The 26404-nt window shown below is 44.2% G+C and overlaps 1 protein-coding gene across 1 annotated transcript in view; it reads right to left on the minus strand.

Annotated features, from left to right (window-relative positions):
- SLC38A8 (solute carrier family 38 member 8) overlaps positions 1-24457 on the minus strand; it is a 35854-nt gene extending 11397 nt beyond the window's left edge. Inside the window, exons 1-10 of the mRNA XM_083515072.1 lie at positions 23985-24457; positions 16072-16262; positions 12658-12856; positions 11434-11587; positions 10319-10423; positions 7789-7846; positions 7134-7248; positions 3261-3408; positions 1894-2093; positions 38-89 (exon numbers count right to left, since the gene is read on the minus strand). Of these exons, the coding sequence (XP_083371198.1) occupies positions 38-89; positions 1894-2093; positions 3261-3408; positions 7134-7248; positions 7789-7846; positions 10319-10423; positions 11434-11587; positions 12658-12856; positions 16072-16262; positions 23985-23988 (1226 nt within the window). The 5' untranslated portion in view covers positions 23989-24457. The remainder of the gene's footprint in view (positions 1-37; positions 90-1893; positions 2094-3260; positions 3409-7133; positions 7249-7788; positions 7847-10318; positions 10424-11433; positions 11588-12657; positions 12857-16071; positions 16263-23984) is intronic.
- Positions 24458-26404: the final 1947 nt, after the last annotated feature.

Genomic DNA, 26404 nt, shown 5'->3' on the forward strand with positions numbered 1-26404 from the left:
ATAGCAAGCAAAGGGGGCTGGGAAGGCACAGACATACTTGGTCCTTGGCTTGATAGGCTCCATCTCCACTGCACACACCAAACACAGTCCTGCAACACAAGAGAAATCACTTTGCATTTGTTATCACTAATAATAATTGCAATCAATCATAATTATTAATAATTGAGAGTCAGTGTGATGAAGTGGGTCTGGGAGCCAGGAAGCTCTAACTGGTTGACCCTGGAGCATAACCTACCTCACAGGTAGGATGTGGAAGGAGGATGGGGAGAACTGTGTGAGCTCCTTGGAAGAAAAGGTCGGATATAAATGCAATAAATACCTAAAATACTATAGACTGCTCCGATCACTGTGCATTGAAGGGCAGAATAGAAATTAGATAAAACAAAATGGCTGTTTATTTTGCATTTAACCAAATTTCTATTTAACCAAATCCTCTTTATCTTCCGAATATTCCTCTCTAAGGCAGCTTAACCATGTCTGGTTCCCAGGGTTGCAAGTACGGAATGTGACATTGACAGCTTTAACAACGCCATCTAGTCATTGCCAAATGCTCCTCAGCTTGATTTAGCGTATGGGTCAGCAAGATGGGCTATTTTCCAAAAACAGCAGCCAGTTCTCTCCCTCCAAAAAAGAAAAAGAAAAAGAAAGCAGGGGCGAGTCAAATTCCAGAAATTCAGATCCCCCTCACAGCATCACTGACATGAGCAGTCATGAAGCATCTAGTTTCCAGCTTGTCTTTCCTAATGACTCATGAGACCTGGCAAACTACATTTCCCAGGCTCCTTGACATGGAGTTCAAATCTAAGCCAGATAAGAACTTCAGGAGCACTGCAAACTGAATGGAAAGTATTATAAGTTGAACAAGTCTGCATTCCCTTCAGATGTGAAGGAGATAAGTAACTGTACAACCTTGAGGAGACATCTGAAAGCAGCCCTGTATAGGGAAGTTGTTTAATGTTTTATTATATTTTCATGTAGGAAGCTGCTCAGAGTGGCAAAATTATATTATGATTATTCCAATACCAGCTAAACACAAACTTTTGCAACTTCACTTCTTCTCTTTCTTTTGAAGTACATGCTCATCCAAACTTCTAGTCCTTACTGCTGCCAATAAATTACTACAAATGCCAATTCCAAATGAAGCCACAGAAGAATTGAGAGGAAGGGAGGAGGGTCAGGGGGAGAAGAGGGCTCTAGTAGGAACTGCAGTGACCAAGACCTCATACATGACCACACCTTCCCTCCATGATTAGCAGAAGCAGTTTCCCATTATTATTATTTTTAAAGCTGGTGTGCAACGGTGTTTAGATTGCTGTTTACATAAGCAGTCAAATTTAGCTTCTTCTGGTAGAAAATCTGGGTTGCTGTGAAACAGAACTTTGATCAGTTTCCTTCTCAAGTACAAAGCTCTGGTCAAAACCTTTCGTTGCGATAATCAAGGCACCAAAAAAGAAATCTCACTTGAAAAAGAAGTTTGCTTCTAGGAAGATTGCTTGATAATTAAATCCATCACTGAGGACTTTGCCAGGAGGACAAGGAGGAGGCGGCAAAAAAGCAAAAACTTTCATCAACCCACAAACTTTTTCTAGATGATTAGGATTGGGGAGGAGAAAAATCAATTTCCCTGAGAAAAATGGAGGATAGCTGGCCAAGAGCAATGGTGACACCAATTCTTGGAGTCTCAGGTGAACAAGTGGGGAGTTTGCTGCTGCATTCAAGACCTACTTGCAAGCTTTTCACCGAACTTCAGTTGGCCACGGTGAGAACAGGATGCCAGATGATGGACCTTTGGTCTGATCCAGCTTGCCTCTTTTGGGGGGGCTAAAAGATCAGCCATTGTTATGCAGATCCCTCACCCTCTCCTACCTCAGAGAGCACACAACATGATCATACCTGGAAAAATGAAGATGAAAAATGCGCTGATGCCCCCAATGACACTGATGACGTCACTGATGTCCGGCACAAAGAGAGCAATGACCAGCGTGACCACAACCCAGGCAGTAGTGAGAGTGACCCGCATCCACTTCTCATAAGGCTCAGTTGTCAGGAGGTAGCTGTGCTTGGAACTCAGGCAGACGTCCTGTAGGACTGACCTAGCATAGACATATGGGCAATTACACACCACCACCACCACCACAACAACAACAGGATTCTACTTTATGGAAGTGGCTGGTTCAGTTGGTAGAAGAGGGGGAACTTTCCCCAGATTGGAAAGGGCCATGGTTCAGTGGCAGAGCATCTGTTTGGGATGCAGAAGGTCCCAAGTTCAATCCCAAGCAACTCCAGGAAGTTTCCACCTGAAACCCTAGAAAACTGCTACCAGTCAGTGTAGACAATTCTGAGATTGATGGACTGTGCTGAGCCAAGTGAACCAAAAGTGTGACTCTACATAAGGCAGCCTAAGGCTAAGTTCTACAGGAATGCACCTCCAGACATAGAATTTAAGAGGGATAATACATATTTGGAACAATGGACATGGCAAGGGAGTTGAATGTTGATCTATATGTTCCATGAGTAACTTTTCTTCTTTGTTGTAACACATGGAAATAAGACTACATTTATAATCACAGGAGAGGAGATAGCATTTATTCTGGTGGATTGCTTTTGACATGTGCATTTTCTGTTTACCTCTAAGTTCTGTATCTCTTAGGTTCCACCTCTGACAGTGTAATCCTACATATATATCTACTCAGAAATTAGCCCCAATGAGTACAGTGGGACTTATTCCCAAGCCAAGTATATATAGGATATATAGGACTGAGGTTGCAATCCTAAACTGATTCGCCAGGGAGTAAATTCCATTAAATTCAGGAGGAATACCTTCCAAGTAGGCATGGTTAGGATTGTGCAGTAATTTACTATATGTGTTTTTCTTTGGGAATAAGGGGTATTTATCAAAATGTAATTTAGTTCAAATGGGTGGGAGCAAGAAAAATGGGTGTGGTTTGAGGAGGAAAGGGAGGGGCCAAGCAGGCAGCCCTGAACTTTGGGCTCCTCAGAAGCAAGGAAGGATATAAAATGGAATAAAATACCATTAATTTAAGCCATAAATGGTTTTGGCGCAACAGGTTGGATTTCATTCTAAAGCAGATATGCTGTATTATAAATATGGTTATGCTTGAGAAAAATGAGCCTGTTCCCAGAGGAAATCAGACTATGCTTCTGACCAGAGGAGCGACACACAATGACAGTCCTCATTAAGCAGAACAGCATTTCCGTCAGGGTCAAATCATAGGAAAAGCAACACTTCTGCTCCTTACCTTCCCAAGAGGAGGACAATGGGGTAGATGGTGATTATGGAGATGCCAAACAACAGCCGAGCTACAATGACCAGCACATCATTTCCCGGGTAGGACATCAGGATGTCAGCAGCAACATCAGCACCAAATGTCAAATAGCCATAGAGCCCTACACAGAGGAGCAGAGGATTGTGCTCTTTAGATGTGGTAAGGAGAGCGAAATACACTGCAGACCATGCTGCACCCTCTCACCAACACACACACCCAACTCAAAAATGACTGAACCAGCAACCTTCATAGTAGGCTAACCTGGGCCCCTCCAGATGTTGCCCAAGTATGTCTCCTGCCACCCCAACTATTGGGGCAGGTGAGAGTTGGAATCCCACAGCATCCGGAGGGCCACCTCTGCTGTGCAGCAAGGAGGAAAAGATGGAGAATAAGATTGATTGATTTAAATTGCCGTATTTTTCGCTCTATAACACGCACCCGACCATAACACGCATGTAGTTTTTAGAGGAGGAAAACAAGAAAAAAAATATTCTAAACGAAACAGTGGATGTATGATTTTTGTGGTTCATGCTGTGGCCACAGACGTGTGATCTGATGGTGAGTTTGGAGTAGCCCAATGCAAAAATCCTGAGGATCCATGTGGATCCATGCTTTGTAACCACGTTTTTGCACCACTGTGGCCCCAGGCAACAGTGGGTGCGTGATTTTTTTGGTGCAAGCTGTAGCCATGGACATGCTATGTGATCTGATGGTGAATTTGGGGTGACCCAGTGCAAAAATCCTGAGGATCCATGTGGATCTGTGCTTTGTAACCACGTTTTAAGTGGGGAGGGAAGGAAAAGCACTCAAGGGACAAGGAGCACGCGTGGGGTGGGTGGAGAAGGATGCTGCTAATAATCAAGAAGAGGGGTATAAGGGGAGAAGGCTCCTCTCCTCTCCCATTTTGCTCCTTTAAAGCAAGCAGGCTCTGCTTTTCTCCCTCCTCCCTGCTCATCCCCGGCTTAGGGAGCTGAAAAACTTTGCTGCTATTTAGCGAGCTGAGTGGGGAGGAGAGGGGGACAGAGAGCCTGCTTGCTTTAAAGGAGCCAACCGGACAGGAGCCGCTTACACTCGTGTAAGCGGCTCCTCTCCTCTCCCGCTTTGCTCCTTTAAAGAAGCAGGCTCTCTGTCGCTCTCTCCTCCCCACTCAGCGGCTCTTCTCCCGCTTTGCTGTTTCAAAGCGAGCCACTGAGGAGGGAAGGAAGGGGAACCATGGATCCTCTGCTCATGACTGCAGCAGATCCCCACCACCACCCGTAGGCATTCCCTCCATAACACGCACAGGCATTTCCCCTTACTTTCTAGGAGGAAAAAAGTGAGTGTTATGGTGCAAAAAATATGGTATTTATATGCTGCTTTTGGGCTCGAAAGCCCCCCCCCAAAAAAAACACCCCAGAGAATGTGATGGTAATACAAGGGGGGGGGGGGAATACAGCAAAACCAAATCAATATGTCAAGCATAGAACCAAACGTAAAGAACAAACCATCTACAGGGTCATGCACCTGCCAGAAATTCCTAAGGGGAAGGGAAGTCATCTATTGGACACTAATTTATAAAGAAGCAGGAAGAAAGCAACTTATCTAAACTAACACACTGGGGGGGGGAATCCTGCCCTCCCCCCCTCAATGTTGTCACTCTTGGATCTCAATCGAAACAACCAATTCCGTATATCATGTGTTTGCTATTAGCCCTGTGATCTCTTGACTCTAGATTAATTTGCCCTTCCTTGCTGAAGGACCTGCAGGAAGCTGGAAGGTTCTGTGAGCCCCTTCACACAATAAGAGAACAGAGTTATGAGATAGATGATAGATAGATAGATAGATAGATAGATAGATAGATAGATAGATAGAGTGAGTTATGTACTGAGCTGAATCCTAGAACAATAGGATCCAGAATGCAGCAGTCTGATTGGTCCACAGGAGCCACCCAATCCAGCTCCTGGTAGAAGTGAATCAGTGACATGATTGGTCTGCAGGAGCAGCCCGGAATTAGCCAATCACGCGGGGCCCATTGTGTAAATAATGTATATATAGCTAGACTTTTGGGGGAAGTTTCATTCATTGCTACTACAAGCTGAATAAAGAGCATGAAATTCACACTCGACTCAGAGTATATTTCACTGGTGACAAAGATGGGATCCCACTGAGCTGACCACCACACACAGCACCGCAGCACCGCCGCCTGCCACACCGCTGCATCGCAGCATGCAGACAGATAGATAGATAGATAGAGAGAGAGAGAGAGAGAGAGAGAGAGAGATAGAACTGCTTCAAGCAGTGGCAGAATGGAAAAAAATTGAAGCTAGCTCACCACAAGAGTCTCCAGAATTTCATCCCCAGGCCAAGTCCCTAGTCACAGCAGCAAGAACAGTCCAAAACAGGCAGACAGCAGAATCGATTCATTACACACACCAAAGAGGAACACCACAAAGCGCAACAATAAAAGCTGGACGGCCATCAGTTGAGATTCCTGCATTGCAGGGGGTTGGACTAGATGACCCTCAGGGTCCCTTCCAACTCTACAATTCTATGATTCAATTTATAAGGGTCAGTATCACTGCAACCTGATGCATACTTTCCTGGGGGCAAGCTCCTTGGAACTCAGTGGTGCTTCAGACTGCCTTGGTTCCATACATTGAGCTTTGACTAAAGATCTTCAGGTGGCTAAAATGCAACCTTTAGCTTTTAATTAGAAATGCCTGAAATGTTACGAGTAAGTGTTACCACAATTTTAAATGCTAGCACGAAGTAGGAACCCCATGAGAGACAAAAGAAAGTAGCCAGCCCTGATTCCAACAGTGGAAGAATGGAGAAGGAAATTGACCAAATATGCAGAATTGGACAAATTGACTGGGAAGATTCGATACCAGAAAGACCAAAAGTTTATCGAGGACTGGGGGAAATTTACAGAATATCTGAAAAATATATGTGATGCATAGACAACGCTTGTTGGTTTTGAAGAGACTCTGTGAAATAGTAAGAAATACTGCAAAAAAGAGAGTAAAAGGAGTGGGGAAAGGCAATATCATGTTTAGAAATGCGTCAATAAATAGAAATTTTTCGAAAGATTGACAGAGAAACTGAGGGAAGTCAAAAATTGAAGCATGAGTGTAAAATAATTTGTTGACTGTATAAAACTTGTTTGGAAAATGAATAAAAATTATTTTAAAAAAAGAAAGAAAGTAGCCAGCCCTGGTAACTGGCCATTGCCCTCATTTTCCAACTTCTTCTATGATAACCTGTCATAAACAAACTTGAAAGCTTCATCACCTTGTTCACTGGCCAGACTCAGGAGAATCTGTCCATAAGCCTGGTGGTCCAGCAGATGTCATCGTTCCTGCTCTGGGTGGGGGGGACTTCCCAGATCTGTGCTACCTCTCACCTATGCCACTAAGGGCCCTAAACAAATTAGGAGCTTGGTACAAAATGGGGTGCGGGTGGCGCTGTGGGTAAAACCTCAGCGCCTAGGACTTGCCAATCGTATGGTCGGCGGTTCAAATCCCCGCGGGGCGGGGTGAGCTCCCGTCGTTCGGTCCCAGCTCCTGCCCACCTAGCAGTTCGAAAGCACCCTTAAGTGCAAGTAGATAAATAGGTACCGCTTTATAGTGGGAAGGTAAATGGCATTTCCGTGTACTGCGCTGGTGCTGGCTCGCCAGAGCAGCTTCGTCACGCTGGCCACGTGACCCGGAAGTGTCTTCGGACAGCGCTGGCTCCCGGCCTCTTAAGCGAGATGAGCGCGCAACCCTAGAGTCGGACACGACTGGCCCGTACGGGCAGGGGTACCTTTACCTTTACCTTTACAAAATGGTACCAAGAGATGGAGCAAGTAGAAATGAGCTTGCTTACCTGTCAGAGAATATATAAGCAAACAGAACAGCATGGACATGACAGACACCACAATCCAGTGGGAGAGCTTCTTATTACTCATGCTGCTGTAGATGGTGATGCACGCTTCATGACACTGAAACACAGAGCTGATGTTGGAGAAGGCTGGTACGCATTCTGCCTCCATTCCTGGAATCCCATAGCCATTACTGTCTGCTTGCTTCTCCCCTGTTCCATATCAGAACTGTTGATCTCGCCTACACCTGAGACAGTCTCCCACTTAGGGGCCTTCCTAGAGTAATTGGTGTGGTGGATTAAGAATCCTCATGGGATTTGTTTGGTAAAATCCAAAGTTCCCATTGTCCACATAGACTGCTCCAGCTCAGAACCCATTGCGTTAAGGGGGGGGGGCTATCAGATGTTTCTGGCCAATGTCCCACAATTGTCTCCTCCACTGATCAGCAGCGCTGTGCTTGGTTGTGATTTACACACCTCTTGTTTCAGGAAGTCAGGCAAAGGAGGACTCCCTTTTCTTTATTATATCAGAGGAGTTAAACTTGAATGTAGAATCTTGCATCATTTCAAGTGGAAACAAATAAAAATGTCTTGGAAGCCTATTTTAACAACAGGAGAGGGAGGAAACCAAGAAAAGAGGAGAAAAGGTTAAACTTCTTACCTGAAATCCAAAGCAGATTGTTGGGATAACACTGAACATTGAAGCCCAGGAAGAGACCCTGCAAATGTGAAAAAGGGTGTGTGTTAGCATCAGAGCTGGCCAACTCAGATGTCAACAGCCAACCAAGCAAGAGACCAGGAGCCTTACTCAGTACATATATGGCAGCTTCTTCTACTGAGTGAGGGCAGATTACAACCCCTACATGCCAATTCCTCCCCCAACACCACCTGTTGTTGTTGTAATAATTGGCATCCGACTGTCTCAAGAGCCAATGCAGTGTGCCTCTGAGGGTGAAGTCACACCGCTGCGTTAGCAGCACTGAAGTGACCTCCCCATGGTGCAAGACTCCCCACTTGGCCTCACAATGTGGACCAAAGGAAAGCAGAGCAATACGTTTGGCACCAGCTTGGCTGCAAAAGTTGCCAGAAGGAGCTGTACAAGGCAAGATCCAACCATCTTAGGGACTCCACTCCGGATTTGTGTAGGGTTTTTACTCCTTAGCCTTCCCCCCCCCCCCTGCAAGGCAGCAGAGGTTTAAGATCAGTGTTTTCCTTCTCCTAGAGGTTGATGAGCCCCATCTGCCCTTTGCTGTACTACTCAAGATTACTCAGTTCTCAGTGGTCCCATGACATCAGGCCCTTTGTCCATCTGGACCAGTGTTGCCTCCAATGACTGGCAGCAGCTCTCTGCAGTTCCAGACAGGGGACTTGCCCAGCCTATGACCCAGGGGCACTGTGACATAGCTAGGGAGTGTGCAACATTTGCCGACCTTTTGGTGCTTATATTCTTGGCAGGTGGAACTGGTTGCCTCTGCTGTATTCCTGCATTTTGTTCTGCTAGCGGTTATTACGGTCTCCATGTGCTGGTGACTCTAAGTTTATGTTGATGCTGAAGCGGATCTGACTGTGACAGACTCCCCCCTCAACAAAGATGCAATGTGACCGGTTTTAGCTGTTTAAAATTAGATACTCCCTGCCAGCAACACTTGGGAGGTTGGAGATTCTCTGCATGTGGCAGCATTTACTAATATTCAGCAGCAAGGACTTTAACATCAATTAAAGGGAAACCTGTGATCACTTATCCCTTAAACTGGTAATAAATTAAGGATGAGACAAGTTGGAAACAAAACAAGTTTTATTTATGCACACTCAATGAGGGTTAACGCTTAGTGGTTACTCTGATCAGGCACAAATCTCTTTTACAGAAGCAATAAGCAACTTTACTTACGACTTCCACATCAAATCTGTTTCTAAATAAACTGATTCCTCTTAGATCTATTAATCCAGTGAAACACTGGGATCTCTTCATTCTCTTGAAGGAAGCTATCTGGTTTGCCCTGCCTAGCAAACTCCTAACCACCCAGCTAATATCTTAGCCAAGTCCTTGCCAAGTCCAATCCAAGCCCAGTCTGAACACTATCCAAGTCCCAACTGCTAAACTAGCAGGTTCTAGATTTTAACTCCCCACTCTCCCCTGATTGCTGGACACTCTACCCAGTGCTAATTGGTTGCAAGGTGCTGGGGATGATCCAATGTCCATGTGCCACACTTTCCTAGTTGTAAACATTGTATTTTTTTGGTATTTTTTGTGACGTTGTTATTATAATGCAGCAAAACACTTAGAGACCTATTTGCATTTTGAAGAAGTACAGAAACTACCTACAGAAATGCATACCGTAAATTTACTGCTGTATTTTTTCATTACCCCAGAAGTGGGGCAGAGATATGCTTTGTTGGGGGTTCTCTGCCACACAGGGAAAAATGTGTCTTGCCTTGGACACTCTGCACCTTGACTTCACGTGGAGCAGTGCACCATCTGCTACTCTGCCTCAGGGAGAAAAATGTCTGCAGATGCCCCCAACTCTGCAGATAATTAAGCAGTAGAAGGCAGACCCCTTCTGCATCAAGCATACATCACTACTGGTTGTAGCCAACACGGCCATTCAGCTTGCACAGCATAACTTCACCCTGCTCTCCTCGGCATTTGCTCCTGCACCCTCAAAATCAGCTCCAGAAGCTTGCAGACCAGAGCAGAGCAGATTTTGGGTGCATTCAGGGAGAGAAGAAGAAGGCATAGTCGCCTTGCTGAAGTGGAACTCCACATGTGCAGCACTGAATGAAACCCTATCGCTCTTGGGTACCGATTCAGTTATAACAATGTCATCTGCTGCAGGTAACTGGTGTGTGTGTGTGTGTGTGTGTGTGTGTGTGCACGCGCGCAAGTGAGAGAGAATGAGAATCTATTTTACACACTTCAGGGATATTGACATGGGCCATGTGCATAGGAGAATCAACAGCCAAGCTCCCTTGAGACTCTTAAGAGGTAAACAACTTCCTGCATTGCAGGAACTGGGTGGCCCTTGAGGTGCCTCCAAATCTATAATTCTATGAACTGAATTATGGCAGGTTCCAACATGACAGCATCTCAGTGGCACCTCCATGCAAGCCGATGGGGTGGATGAATCGTGCCCATGAGACCGATGTTTGATAATTCCACTACCAGCCCAACAGCCAGCCATGCCAACACTTACCCGGAGGAACGGCGATGTTCATGCTTGACAACGTAATCGGTTCTGAGGTAGTATTTTATTACAATGACAAGCATCAGGTAGCAGGCTGCCAAAGTACCAAGGATGCTGGAACACACAAACGGAAAAATTAAAAGACTTTGCCTCAAAGGAGCTCAATGCTCCCCTGCATGCAAAAGGGCACGGTATGGTATTTTACAATAGGGATGTGGCAAATAGAAGCAAAAACAGCAAAACTGCATCCAGGATAGAGATTCTAATTAGACGTTCCAGCAAATGAAAAGCTTTTATCCTGTGAACTAGAAGATGCTTACGCTGCCTGGGAAGGACATTCTACAAACAGAAGTCACCACTGGAAAGGTTCCTCACCTTGGTAACCACACACCTCAATTCTGATGCTGGGGACACCTGTAGATAACACCTCATGATGTGCCTTAAAACAGGGAAGGGCAGCCATAGCTCAGTGGTAGAGCATCTGCCTTGCAGTGGGGAAGGTCACAGGTTCAATCCCCAGCATTTCCAGGTAGTTGGAGAGCCAACACCAGTCACTGCAGAGAGTGCTGAGCTAGATGGACCAAGGGTCTGACTCTGCATAAGGCAGCTTGCTATGTTCCTAATGGTGAGGAACCAATGGCTCTCCAGACCTTGTTGGATTACATTTTCCTATCATGATAGCTGAGGCTGCTAGGGGTCAAACAAAATTATTGTTTAAAATGAGTTCTGAACAACTTAATATTTTTAAAAAATCCTAAGTGGTGTACAAACAATGCAGATCAGCACAAAGGCAAATATATATATATGGATTGAACAAGAATCCAGTGATACAGGGTACCTATCTGTGCAAAAGGATAGGTCTTTACAAGACATCTGAAGCACATACAGTATCTAGTTGGTCAGAGTGTTGGGCCAGGACCTGGGAGACCAGAGTTCACATCTCCACTCAGCAGGGGCGGTATCACGTGATTCGTCCCGTGACATGTCACACAACTGCGCCCCCTCAATGTGGGAAGGAGGGCAAGTCGGTGCCCCTGCTGAGCCCTTGGGAGCAAGTTTGTTTACCATTTGGCCCAGTCTCCAGGCCACAGAGAGCACAAGAACAAGAACAACAGAGCTCTTACCTTGTGTATTTCTGGAATCCAATTTCCCTTGGAATTGAGAGGGGAAAGATAACCAAGGCACACAAAGCAGACAAGGTGAAGCGATGGTCCGTGAACCAATGCTGACGAGAGATGCCACCACTCAAGGTTTCATTAGGGTAGAAAGAATCACACACTGGGGAGAAAGGGAACATAAGGAGGCAATGAGGCTTTTCTTGTTGTCTGGCTTCCAGCCGAGGCGTATTATGCAGCTACTAACAGTGGGCTGGGGGACTTCTCCATGGCGGTGCCATGTCTGTGGAATTCCTCAGGGGTGACTGGTGCCCATCAGGGCTGGTGGGACAGAAGGCAGGGAGTCCCAGAAGTAGGTAGGTGGAGCCAGAACTAATGACGTGCAAAAGCAACTAATTCAAGCTCTGCCTCCACCCACCTCCCTGGCGAGCTCTACAAGGGCAAGACTGAAACTAAGGGGGAGGAAGCTGGCAGGCAGGGCCATGCCCTGGACTCCTTTTAAGTAAGGAAGCAGGCAGGTGGGGGTTTGCGGAGAGCAGGCTGAAGTTGGTGGGGCAGCACTCTATTTTAACTAATGGATTCCACTGGAATTCCCTCCCCTCTGGAGTACGTCAGGCCCCTGACTGATGAGTTTTCAGCACCAGCTTAAAACTTACCTGCTCACTCAGACACTTGCTGGCTATTAATTCATAGGCTAAGGGACGCAGGTGGCACTGTGGGTTAAACCACAGAGCCTAAGACTTGCCAATCAGAAGGTCAGTAGTTTGAATCCCCGAGACGGAGTGAGCTCCCGTTGCTCCTGCCAACCTAGCAGTTCGAAAGTATGTCAAAGTGCAAGTAGATAAATAGATACCACTCCAGCGGAAAGGTAAACGGCATTTCTGTGCACTGCTCTGGTTTGCCAGAAATAGTTTAGTCATGCCGGCCACATGACCCAGAAGCTGTACGCCGGCTTCCTCGGCCAGTAAAGCGAGATGAGAGCCGCAACCCCAGAGTCGGCCACGACTGGACCTAATGGTCAGTGGTCCCTTTACTTCATAGGCTTGGTATGATGCATTAATGGCTTCCAGTGATTTTATCATATATTAATATGCCGATTGTGTTGTCATTAATTATGCACACAAACGGCACTGGTATTATTTACACAAAGAGCCACATTAAATATATTATTAAAGGAGGAACAGCTGGGGATTTTAGAGGATGCTGAAAGGGTTCTGGGGTCAAAGAACTCACATTTTTCTAGCTGGTCTCCCACGACTCTAAGAAAGGCCACCGAGATCATGAACAGGTTCAGAATGAAGCAGACTTCACAAAGCTTTCCAATGGCAGCCCCACAGATCTCTCTCACCACACCCTGGTACGTTGTCTGGGTGCTGATGGAGGCAGCATAACCCAGAATCACCAAGCCGCTAATCAGGAATATCAAGGAACCCTGCCAAAGGGAGAAACACCCAGAGACAAAGAGGAGAGAGCCGTGAGCCTATAGAGGAGTAACAGGAGTAGCCATGATCAGGGTGAGCTCAACTAAGCAGGCAAATTAGGCAACCTTCCTAGAATTAGATGCTACCAGTGCCTACTAGCCACCATGCCCCTGTGCAACCTCCAGCGTGGGAGGCAGTGTGCCTCAGCATGCCAGTTGCCAGAATACCAACCTGGTGCCCTCCAGGTATTTTGGGCATGCTGGTTGGGGCTGATGGGAGTTGTAGTCCAATGCATCTGGGGGAGGCTGGCCTAACATAGCAAGATGAAGCAAATGCCTCACATGGGATTGTTTGCAACAGGACCATGAAGGTCAGAGATTAAGCCAGGGGTGATAAGAGGTACGTGTTTATAGAAAGATAAACCAAAATAAGCAATGACCTGGAGTGATCCAGCAACATCATCATTTCATGGCCTCTGCAAACACTTACGTGTCCTTTCAAATCCATGGAGCTGGAGCACACCAGAGAGGGTTAGGAAAGGACAAATCCCTACAGTTCCGTCTCTCATGCCAGATTTCTAAATCAGTTTGCTGTTTCATTTTACTTTTCACTTGCAAATTATCAGCATTTTAGTGTGCATTTCTTCTAACATAGACATTTATGCAAGCAATATTCCCTAATAAAGAGTGTTTTTGTCTGTTATATTCAGTAGTATATTGGAGAAACTCAGCCAGGTGGGTGGGGTATAAATAATAAATTGTTATAAATTATTATTATAATACACTTCCTTCACCCTGCACACGCACACATGGAGAAGCTCATTGCTAAATTAAAAGATGTGCAAGTTTTGAAGCGGAAATGTAGTTTTGCAGGACAGGAACCCAACCAACTGTTTTAGATTTTATTATTATTACTGTTACTGAATTTATACCCCACCTTTCTAGAAAAATACACAAGGTAGCTTATATACACAACTGACACAGTAAAGAATAAGGTCAACGTACAACCTGAAAACGAAACAAAATGCAACCTAATATTAAAAAAACCAAAGTAAGAAGCAAAATTAACAGCAGTTAAAACATACAAGCAGCAGTTCCAAAAGTAGATCACTCAATGGAAGTTGGGAAGCCACATCCCTAGACAGGCTAGATACCAGCAAGGCAAGCAGAAACTGTCACACTAATTCAGAAATGTTGCACATCCAGACCGCAGTCCCAAGTCCTCCGAATAACGTGGGATTGCCATTGCCCTGCTTGTTGGCTTTTCAGAGAAATTTGGCAATTGTCAGAACAAACGGTGGACTAGATGGGTTTTTTACCTGATACAGAAAGGTTTTTCTGACATTGTCAAAACACATGCGAGAGCAGGAGAAAGGATTTTGCCCGCTTAAGAAGCAGCTATAATGGAAGACACAGGTGATAAGTGAACGAAAGAGCTTGTGGATGCCATCAACATCTCAAGTAGGGAGAGCCTCAGAGAACCCGATCATTGGTGCTAGCCCAGACATAGACTCACTAGCCAAGCTGTCCTCTCTTGGTCCCAGCAGCAAAGCAGAAGTCCAAGTCTAAAATGGGGAAGAAATGCGGCAAACAGTGCGCAAACCAAAAAAACAGCTCTCTTTCAAAAATTTGCACTCCTCCGAAGAAGAAGAAGAAGAGTTTGGATTTGATATCCCGCCTTTCACTCCCTTTAAGGAGTCTCAAAGCGGCTAACATTCTCCTTTCCCTTCCTCCCCCACAACAAACACTCTGTGAGGTGAGTGGGGCTGAGAGACTTCAAGGAAGTGTGACTAGCCCAAGGTCACCCAGCAGCTGCAGGTGGAGGAGCGGAGGTGATGCAGTACTCTAACCAAGTACATCTCTGTGATGCAGTACTCTAACCAAGGCAATGCATACGAAAATGCATTGTATTGGGAAGAACTGCTTGCAAAAACGAATGTATTAAGAGAAACGCATGCTAAAATGTTAAGAAATGCACAAACCCGAGCAGAAATGTAGAAAACCGAATTTAAGATTGGAAAAAGGAGAAATAGAGGGGAACTGGCATTGGCAAAATCATTCATCCCTAAGTCACAGCATATTTTGGAGTGTTAAAATCCATTAGTTGCACCAGGCATTTAAGTAAAGATACTATAATAAGTTCGCGTTTAATAAACTGTAGAAATAGAGTCAAGTACCAAATAGTTTGTTCCCCACCGCAATGCAAGACTTGGCTTGCAGCAGCCCCAAATCATACTGAAAATTCAGGGCTTGCTTTGTGCCAGTGATCACCAAAGAGAGTCTGTGAAGATTGAACTAGGACTAGGAAAACCCAGGTTCCAAGACCATGCTCACCCTTGAAGGTTACTGCATAACCCTGAGTCACTCTCTCCCTTACCGCAACTTCCCTCACAGGGTTGTTGTGAAGATAAAATGCAGAGCAGGGAGCCATATACAATGTTCTGTGTTCCTCGGGGGGAAGTGGGACATAAATGAAACTAATAAATAAAGCTCATTTCCAGAATTCTGTTCCAGTTCCTTTTTTCCATTCTGTAATGTAGGAATCAAAACTAGGAAACTGTTTTCCTGCCCCGCCCCCCACAAAAAAGAAGAGTACTGCGTGTATTTGTAGAAACCACTAGAAAATCATCTGCACATCAGGAATTGGGGAGAAATCCTGTTCAATTCAAGTGTGAGTGCAAACCAACCTGATTCCCACTTTGAAAAACAGTAAGTGAACCAAAACACAGCATTGCTCCCAAATTCATGCTCCTCTGAATGTTGTGATGCAAGTTCTCCAACTAAATAAAGTGAGGTGGGGAATGTGCATTTGAGGGAGAAGCGTGCAAAATAATCCACATATCAGGGAAAACAACATGCAAAAATGCACAATATTCAGTCGCATACAAAAATATGCTGACAAATTTTCACAAAGACTTTTTTAAAAAATGTATGTGCAAACTGCTGCAGAAATGGGGTGTCCTGAATTTATGAGTAGAAAAACGAGAAACTGAAATTAATAGATTTCCCCATCCCTATCCACACATCATGGCTAGGAGGGGAGCCTTGCAAAGCAAAAGAAGGCAGTACTAGGTAGATTAGAAGTAAAATAAACTATTAAAAATGCAATGAGGCTTGCTTCCAAATCCACTTGGCTAGGACCAGACCCTCAAACCCTCCACCCACCTGCCTATTCCAGCAGCCTGTCACTCTGCAAGAGATCTGGATGTCTTTCCTTTGGCACTTACCAGCTCCACAAGGACAGCCGGGGTGACTCCTCCAGCCTTATTGAACGCCCAGGGGAAATTCAAGAGCCCTGCTCCAAGGGCAGATTTCAGCATGATAAAGACAGCCCCAGCGGAGGAGAGATTGGGGCTACCTGACTCCAGAGTAGGCTTGGCTAACAGGGTGATGCTCTCTCTAGCCAACTCCTCCATATCTGAAAGAGAAGGAGGACCAGGGAGTAGTGGGGTTAGTCTCTTAAAGCTGGGCAAATCCAAGCTGACTTGCAACAGGTAACAGATTCCTCCGCTGATCTTTGGTGGGATCAGTCCATTTATTTTTATTTTTTTGCTTTGTAAACTGACTAAATTTCAGAAGCATTAAGAGGAAGTAAGGAATAGAGTGCAAGTTTCTTGCCTCCCCTTCCCGCCCCCCCCCCAACGCAATCTTGGACTGAAGGAATGGCATGCGTTGTATATCAATGTTAAAAATGAGCCAAGCCGTGCTCAGGGCTATGTTTTCTTCCAGTGGCTGCTTAATGGAATTAGCAGGGCACCATGAAAGTAGCAATGACGCTTGAGATTCTGCAGGGAGATGTTTTGCAAACAGAGTCCAACATAAGCAGTTGAAGGAGCAAGGAAGACTAGGACAGACATGTGCAACAGAGCAATGCAATGCCCTTGATTCACTGTGAAATTGTAAGCACAGCTCGCAAATGCTCAGGGACACCTCCAGTTACAAACAAATTATGTAGCTAGTCTTTCATGAGCTTTACAATGTAAGTGTTATAGGTACAGCCAGGTTTCCGCCCCGCCCCCCCTTTTACAACCAAAAGGCTTTGTCAATTAATAGCCACACCCTCAAGGGGAATCCAGAAATGCAGGCAGCTGCATCAGTCGATGATTTATATGCATGCCCAGAGCAGCACTACAGTGGCAGTGGCGTAGCGTGGGGGGTGCAGGGGGGGCCGGCCGCACCGGGCGCAACATCTGGGGGTTAGGGTTAGGGGGCGCAAATCCATGGGTTAGGGGGCGCAAATCCACGGGTTAGGGGGCGCAAATTACTTGCCTTGCCCCGGGTGCTGACAACCCACGCTACGCCACTGTACAGTGGTACCTCAGGTTAAGAACTTAATTCGTTCCAGAGGTCCGTTCTTAACCTGAAGCATCATTTTAGCTAATGGGGCCTCCCACTGCTGCCACACAATTTCTGTTCTCATCCTGAAGCAAAGTTCTTAACCTGAGGTACTATTAACCTGAGATGAGCACTGCAACCCCAGAGTCGGTCACGACTGGACCTAATGGTCAGGGGTCCCTTTACCTTTACCTTACATAGAAAAAACAACCCACCATATCTTTCTGGAAGACAGACTTAATGCAAAATAAACCAACTGCAAGAGAATGGAAAATATAAGACGGAAGAGCAAGTGAATGTTGGAAGAGGCTGAGGCGCGTTTGTACATCCCTGATCTGGGCTGTATCACTTAGGCTTTGCTACTGCAAGTGGAAGGAGGGCTCACAGGGCACATGGAAAAATAAAATTCTACACAACTAGAAAACCGGCAGATCTGGTAAATGGCTAGGCCAAAACTCTTTTGTCCCTGTTGTACAAATGAAAAGGGATTATTTCATTCCACCACTCTATGCTTCCTCGTAAAGCAGATATTGCCATGATTTCCACATCCTCCCTATTCAAATATTTATTTCATTTATTTAGATGGTTTATTTGCCACCGTTTGCACAAGGCACAGAACCACTTACAACATGGCAACCATTCAAAGGCATCTTGCAATTATGCATAGGGCCCATTGTGTACTATATTACAATAAAAACTAAAAGCTGTATTCAACCAACTTTTACTCTGAGTAGACCCATTAAAATTATTGACCATGACAGAAATTAATGGGCCTAAGTTAGTCATGACCATTCATTTCAATGGGTCTACTCAGATTCAACTCAAAAGTTTAAACCAAATCATAATAAAACAAGGTAACAGCATACAGTATATCTTGAAGGAGGAACTGGCAGTAATTCCATATTAATTTCATCTAGAATAAAAACAAACATGTTTTTGTCACAACTAAAGCAGCTTCTTCTCTTGAAGAGCATTTATCAACAGCTCAACCATCTTAATTCATTCTTCTATTTTCCAACCATGTGACCTTTTGATCTTGGTAAGCAGGATAAAGAGACTTTAATCAGCTGCTATAAGGAATTATTAATGGCTAATTGTGTCTGTCATCCCAATTATATATTTGCAACCTAAGGTGTTCCTGGCCATTTAAAGTGTCCTTTGCAGCCTTCATCATTGTGAGCTGCCACAAAGGAATGTGGGCATAATTGGCTTGTATGATTTAGAAATTAGTCATTGGGCTGTAAAAGGTGCACTCAGCCAATGAGAAAGTCTCAGCGCGGACTGGCGCACTTTGATACAATTTTGTTCTGGTTTTTCAAAGGCTCGCTAGAACAGCCTCTAATCTTTCATTAGTGACACTGTGGAAAGATCCATCTGCCAATTAGCAGAGACTTGAAGAGAAGAGGGTGGCTTGCAATTCTCGCTCTAAATGAAAATGTCTCCTAGTAGTCAGAATCCCAACAAGGAGAGCAAACTAGTGCTCACTGGAGAAATCATAGTATTGTGGAGTTGGATGGGACCCAAACAATCATCTAATATCAACCTCCCGCAACACAGCAAACGGCTAAAAATCCAAGACACATGGCCACCCAACCTCTGTTTAAAAACTTCCAATGAAGAAGAGCCCATCACCTTTCAAGGTTCCACCATTAGAAAATTATTTCCAATATTTAGTCAGGATCTCCTTTCTTTTAATTTGAATGCATTATTTTCTGTCTTACTGTAGGTTTTGTTTCATGTTGAAAAATACCATTTTATTTTATGGTTTATTATTGTTTATATTTTGAATTAGATATATATGGGGGCACCAAAATATTTTAAGTGCTTAGGGCCTCTAGAGGTCTTAATCCAGCCCTGCACCCATCCACTGGATCAGTTCCCGAGAAACCTGTTTGTACATATGATGCCTGCAGTAAACAGGCTTTGGCTGTACAGCCCATCAGCCAATGGGTAGGTGAAGCCTCAGACACTTTGATTACAACTCTTTGCAACCCTCTGCGCCCTGCCAAATATGGTCCCCACAGGAGAGCCACTTCAGGAGATGGTCCATCGAGCCAATAGAGTTCCCCTTCCCTGCCCTAACAGGAAGACCCAGATAGTTTTAACTGTACTATTTGAAAGTCTTTCCAGATCAAGTCCAGTTTAAAGGTAAAGGATCCTAAGAAGGGAGACCAGAGGCGGACTCTGAAATTGCCCACAAACAATGAGCACCTGGACAGGGGACTGAGCTTGTATGGGCACCTTGTATAGACACAGGACACCTGGTGGTCTTAGTCTTCATAACTGGGTTCCCCACCCCCAATTTAAATTGTAGCCACTGTTTCTGAATTAGATATGGATTTAGAAGCAACGGCTAACATTTAAAATGAAAAACACATGAGCATACATACAGATTAATATATGCATAATTCATGCAAATCTGTCTTATTTTTTTGCAATGGGCAACTGATCACCTTAAGACCATCCTTATGCTCCCCATCCTTCTTAACCTGCTCTTCTCTACATTAAGCCATTCCTCATGGTCAATACTTCCTTCATGGTCATAGCTACTTAAATCCTTTTATGCCTCACCCTTCCTCCAAGTTGCTCAAGATGGCATACACAGACTGAGCGACCCCCGTTTATTGCACTAGGAAGAGATGGACCACCCCAAGATTGAACACCACAGTCCACAGAGGGATTCAAATCCAGGTCTCCCCAGCCCAAGTCCTCGGGGATGGGGAACATGTTGCCCTCCATGGGTTGTTAGGCTCCAGCTCCCATCAGCCGCAGCAAACTTCACCAATGATCAGGGATGATGTTAAACCATAGTCCAACAACATGAGCTCCTCTGTTACTGCTCTAGACACAGTACTGCCTTAGCTTTCCTAACATCAGACCAGCAAGCAGTCTTACAAGGATCCTTCCATTATTGCCCTTATTATCAGAGCCAATCCAAATGAATGGATGAAGTTCAGCCATGTTTACAAAGTATTGGGGGTGGGAGAGATTTTAAAAAGGGCACACTCATGCAAATGAGTATCATTTCCAACTATGGGCAAATCTTTTAACTACAGAAGATGATATTGGAGAATCCAGCACAGAGCCTCCTCAGCTTCACTCTTAAGTGCTTTTTTTCCTGCTAGTTATTTATAATTGCACCAAGTAAAAAGTTTGGTATGCAAGATGTCAGCCTGATTAGAGATTATTTAATCATTTTTTTTTCTGCCTCCGTTAAGCTGTTTAACCTCTGCTGTAATCCTGGCTGAGCCAATGACTTGCTGGGTAACCTCTGGCAGGTCCCTTGACCTTGCCGATCCTTTGTCAACCTAGCTGGAAAATTGGTTAAGCTGCCAACTTCACAGGCAGGAGTGGGGGAGGCCAGGATGGAGGAGACGACCCTCTCCACAAATCATCACGATACACACATCACATTTTCGAATCTTCTGACTATACAAGATAGTGAGGCAGCAATATGGCTTCAGGATTTCATTTTATTTTTAAAAGAAGAAGTTTGATCCTTTCCACACAGGACACGCAAACACTGATAATCATCCTCATCATTTCCATTAATTTATTTGTGAACCACCTTCCACACATATGTCCCAGGGTGCTTCACAGACATATCCTTGAAAGCAGTTAAAACAGCTATAAAAACAGTACAAGAACAACCAAATATAACTTCAAAAACAACACCGAGTGGACATCCAGGCCCAGAAACCTTTTCATCAAGCTAGAAAAGCTTGGGAAACAAAAATGTCTGTTTCCAGAAAGTTTGGATACTGTCTTATTTATTAATTAAAATTTATATACCAGTTGGTGGTTTTTTTGAAAAAATAAAAATAAACCCTCAAAGCTGTCATATCTCAAGATCTAATGGTAGGTATATGGGTGATTTTCAGTTTTATTAAATTTATATCCCAGCATTACTCTCAAAGGAGCCCAGGTCAGCAGCTGATCAGCAAATATTTCCAGGTCCCAGTAATTTATATAACAAGAAGATTTGTGTGTGTGTGTGTGTGTGTGTGTGTGTGTGTGTGAGAGAGAGAGAGAGAGAGAGAGAGAGAGAGAGAGAGAGAGAGAGAGAGAGAGAGAGAGAGAGAGAGAGAGAGAGAGAGAGAAAGAAAGAAAGAAAGAAAGAAAGAAAGAAAGAAAGAAAGAAAGAAAGAAAGAAAGAAAGAAAGAAAGAAAATAAATGATTTCTCTATCCTAGAATGATGGGACATCCAGCCAGGTGAGAGAAGGCCCACCCATTTGCTTCTGTATCAACAGAGGTGACTCTTTAAGATGCTGCTAACAGGTACCATTCTTAAGGCTTGACCCATGCCTAGAAAACATTAATCTGAGCAGTATTTGCTTGACCCATGCTTTCTAGGCACAGGTCCCCTTGCCTTACACTCCTTTCCCAGGGAAAACCCACTCTTTAGCACGAAATCAGAGCAAATGTTGATCTGGAAAAGCCCCAAATTGCTGTTTGCTCCGACTGAGAGAAGTTTTCCCCAGGGAAAAGCGTCAGGACAAGAAGAAGTGTAGATGAGCTTTCAGCTGAGCAGCTAAGGCCACTACCTTAAAAAAAGGAGCTGGCTTGACTGGTTCAGCAGGTTTTCTCTTACAGATCCAAACCTCATAGATACAGAATCACAGACCTGGAAGGGACCCACAGGTACTATACAGCCTGACACCCCCCCCCCAAAAAAAGTATAACAATATGCTCTCACAACAATGAGTTACTTTATTCCATAGTAAGTGAATGGTTACCATTTATGTCTATCAAAACACCACACTTCACAAAATCAGAAGCTGCCTTGATGCAAGCCAGACCTCTAATCTATCTAGCTCAGTGTTGTCTACTCTGCCCCGAAAAACAACATCCCTCCAGGAATTCAAAGGGTTACTCTACGAGGAGATGCCTGGGAACTAAGGGGGAGAAGATTGTCACATGCCTTCTGCATCTGTTACCCTAGAACTACACCACACCCACAAGGGTCTTGCAGCATACATGTCCCTCCTTTCTCCACCCCTTAACCACCATGGACATTTTGCTTAGCATGTAATGAAAGTATGACACACAACCCTATTCCACCACATCCCTACGAGACAGAAGGTATCTACAAAATAAATATTTTGAAAGGGATTCACCGAGGAGGAGGATTCCCATCCCAAGAGTCAATCTTCTTCATTCTTTCTCTTGTAATAGATCTGTGGTGCTAAATGTTTAGGTTTAGTAAATATTAGGATTTAATTAGAACTTGTATGTTATAACTGAGATGTGTTATAAGGCAGTCTCACTGTGTATTAGAAGGGGTTTATGTAAGGGGTTTGAGGTGTTTAATTAGTGTTTATGTGTAAAGACTGTGTCAGACCTTGAGAATGTAATCTAGAGCCATGTATGAACCTACTTTTGAGCACCAGCAATTAGCATGTGAAGAGTTAATTAACCTAGGTAAATGTCCTAAGTGTGCACCAGTCTTTAATCCTAGTCAATCAACAAATGTTGATGAAGTCAGGTGACCTTCGTTAGGTGATGCCAGAGGGGATTAACCATTACTTCTTCAAAACATCAAAAGAACCGACTATTAGAATGCAAATGAATAAAGGAGGTTTAGATTTTAGGAACAGCAGAATTAGGAAATATGGGACCAGGAAGGAGGAATGGATTCACGCTTGTATGTGCCCAGAAGACCAAGACAGGTGGCAGAGCAAAAAAGGATGTCGACGATGCAACTGTAAGGATAAGCTAGAATGTTTTGTGGTGCTGCTGCTTGTGTGCTCATTTGGAGACTAAGGGTTGTATTTATGTGTAAAATAAACCCTATATTATTAAGACACTAGCCTCCATTGTGTCCAATCCTTCCAAAGGAACATAGACCCTGGGTGAGCACCTGGAACCCCATTTGAGTCAGCAGTGATTGGAGGTGGCACCCAACTTTTGTAATACTCCATTACAGAAATTGGGAAGGTACATATGCATGCTTTGAAACATAGTATCTGCAACCTGGGATGGATGAATCTTTCCATTTGGCGTTCTCATTTTTTCCAGTCAAGTTCAGTTCCCCACATTTCCACATTTTGGGGGGGAGAAAATTGAGAAAATTCATCAGTGAACTAATGCACATTTCTTCCACTATTCACTTTTTGTATGATATTTCACCTAATGTACACTCCAATATAATGCATTTTAGTGTTATCTTAACATATGCACACTTTCACACAATGTATACTTTTTTAATACCCATACTTGTGTGTTGGAGAACCACACCACAAATTTCAGAGGTATTAATTTCAAAGGAAAGCTGCATTTCAGCTCTCAGGCAGTGTGAATTCAGGAAATTCACATATAAATACAAAACAAAATTTCCCCCTATTGTGCAAGAGATAAACTTGCACACACAAAAGGTCTCCTACAGATCAGGCATCTCAAGCAGCACCATCCTGTATTCCCAGACACCCCCCCCAAAAAAAAAACAACAACCACTCCAAAACCACCATTTCCCAGGAGGAGGCTCAAACATGCAACTACAAGCCTTTACCTGTTGTTTATGGACCCCCAAAAACACGACCGGAGTTTTCTCCTCCTCCTGGGTTAAAAAACCGGTACCTTCTCTGCTTCCTAGGCTCACATCCCCAGCAGGAGACAACGAGCAAGCAACACCCACAACACCGCAAACATATTTGAAGAAAAAAGGTGCAGGCAAAAGACACAGGCATACCAGGAACAAGAGTTAGAGAAGCGCAAAGTTTCATTTATATATATCAGTTTCATTTATATATATCAGTTTCATTTATATATATAGAGAGAGAGAGAGAGAGGAGCAAGCAACTATACCCATGTTGGCCACGAACACCTTTTCTGCAGCATTCAGAGAGAAGAGATATCCAGGACTAGTCCCATCATGGAGGATATCCTTAGGAAACTCCAATATAGAGGAGGGGGTGATCTTTGCTCCTGTCTCCTGTCTTTAGGAAGGGTGGGTGGATATAGTTTGTCTCTCTCAGATTGCAACACAATCTCTCCCTCCCCATAGCCACTCCCTTCTTCCTGCCTTCATGTTCTGCTTGTGGACAGTGGGCTATACCTATAGTTTAAACAGCCTCCAGCTGTATCCACTTGCTGGCTTAATCCTTGATTAGCTTAGCTCCATCCATCCCTTGCAGACCTGGCAACTGAAGAAGGCAGAGTTGATTTTCTCAGCCAGGCTGTTTGTTGAAAAAATAAGAAAACATCTTTAAGCATTTTACAAACACTGGAGCTTGGGGAATATTCAGCAGGCTTAAGCTGGCTCATTTGTTTCCCACCTCCTCCCTGCATAATGACATGGGGGGGGGGGGAGCTGCACCTGTGGACACTCTGCCTGCCTCAAGATTTTTATGCCACATACGCAGAAGTCGTGTCCTTGCACCTCAGTGCTAATTAATTGGTTTGTTAATTCTAGAATTTCCACCGTCTTTCCATAAAGTCATCAATAAACTGTTTAAAAAAAGAGGGGGGAAAGAAAGATAACTCCTCAGGCATAATCCAAAAATAAATCACAGCCCACACTAAAACTCAAAAGCAGTATAAATTCAATCCTTCTTTTTAAATTAAATCTATTTTTTTTCTGAAGAGGCACACTGAAATAAAACCCATCTCCACAGCTCATGTAGGAGTATGGAGGCCAGAGATTATTCCACTCCTTGGATCATTACAGGTAAGATTGTCAGCTGCCCACAGAAATATGCCAGTGATTTTTTAAAAGCAGATTTTCCAGCTGCACAAATTTCCAGTCACACACCCCACACTAAAAATAGAAGAAAAATGCCAAACCAAGAGAAGTGTGCTTTGCTCCTTGTTTCCTTTACCCTGGATCAGTGGCAGTTTCTCGACAGGAGAGGGTAGTTCTTATTTATTATACAGTGACTTCAGCAGACACATTTAAAAATGAGTACTTTGAAGGTATTTACTATTAAAGGATGCAAATGCCTATTACCTGACAGAAGAGGAAGATGAAGAGGTGGCAGCCCCAGCCAAAAGAAGGTAGCAGCGTTTTATACGGTTTGGCCAGATTGTCTTAAGTATGGAAACTGAACACTTTCTGCCCTTATGCAATTGGTATACAATATACGCTTTCCCTGACATTGCCTGCCTTTAAGTACTTAATAAGCACACACACGTAACACATTTAATTCCCCTCCACCCCCATTTATCAAACCACACATTTGTGACCAACTGCACATTTTTTAAAAAAACCCTTCAAACATGCCCCAGGGTATATGTGTGTGTTAAATATCTGGTTACATTGCCAGAATGCTGTGTAAAAGCTAGAATTCATGACTAGCTGCTAGTTTATTTTATTTAGAGGCAAGCTGGGAGGGCAGCCAAGAGACCATCTAAAGGAATTAAGCTACCAAGTACCCTTCTCTGGAAAGAGAGTTTTCCCAGCTAAAATCTGGATTGGAGACAGAGCTATATTGGTTCAGAAAAGGGGCTTCTGCTAGCCCATTGGTATTTTTGGCTTCTCTCCCACCCCCGCCTCATCTTAAACACAGTGTGTAAAGCAGAAGTTTGGAAAGCTCTGTTTTTGGTGTGAAATGAGGATCCTTGCAGTTTTTACTTTTGTGGAGTACAAAAATGTAGATAGTGGGGGAGGAGGAAATTAAATGCATACAGTACTTACTTACAAGAACACCTGCTTTAGCTAATGTTCTATCTTAATTTCCAACCATTGACATATTTGCTCATTTGTTAAGACTTCGTATGTGACACCCAGAGAGTGTGGTTAATGCTTAATGACTTCACCAGGGGTTGCCACTAGGTCTCAGGTCTGGGCCCTGAAATCTCAGAGTCTGGGATGCTCCTGTCCTGACAACCCTTAGGTATCTGTAGCACCCAGGAAGACCTTACTCAGCCCCGCAATCTCCATAAACTGATCTCATGGCTACAACATCCAACCACTTTTTTGTGTATTTTTGTCCTTCTCCCCACCCCACCCCTACCCCCCGATTTGTGTTACATCTTGCTCAATAAAGAACTCTGAAGAATTTAGAAGCTAGTCATAATTTTGTGACCTTTCTGGTTGGCCTTCCTAAAGAGATTACCTTTCCAGCATTATCACCTCCTCACTGCTGCAGCTCCGAGGGCCCTTCAAGTGGCCTCTCAAACTGTGCATTTAAGAGTTAAGAGCTTTACTCAAACTCCCCTCATTTCTGGTTGGGCTCATATATATATTTCTTTTTTTAAGAGCCTGACAAGCAGAAATTTGGCAGAAG

Source organism: Podarcis liolepis (assembly GCF_965112155.1).
Source record: "Podarcis liolepis genome assembly, chromosome: 7".
Taxonomy (NCBI): domain Eukaryota; kingdom Metazoa; phylum Chordata; class Lepidosauria; order Squamata; family Lacertidae; genus Podarcis; species Podarcis liolepis.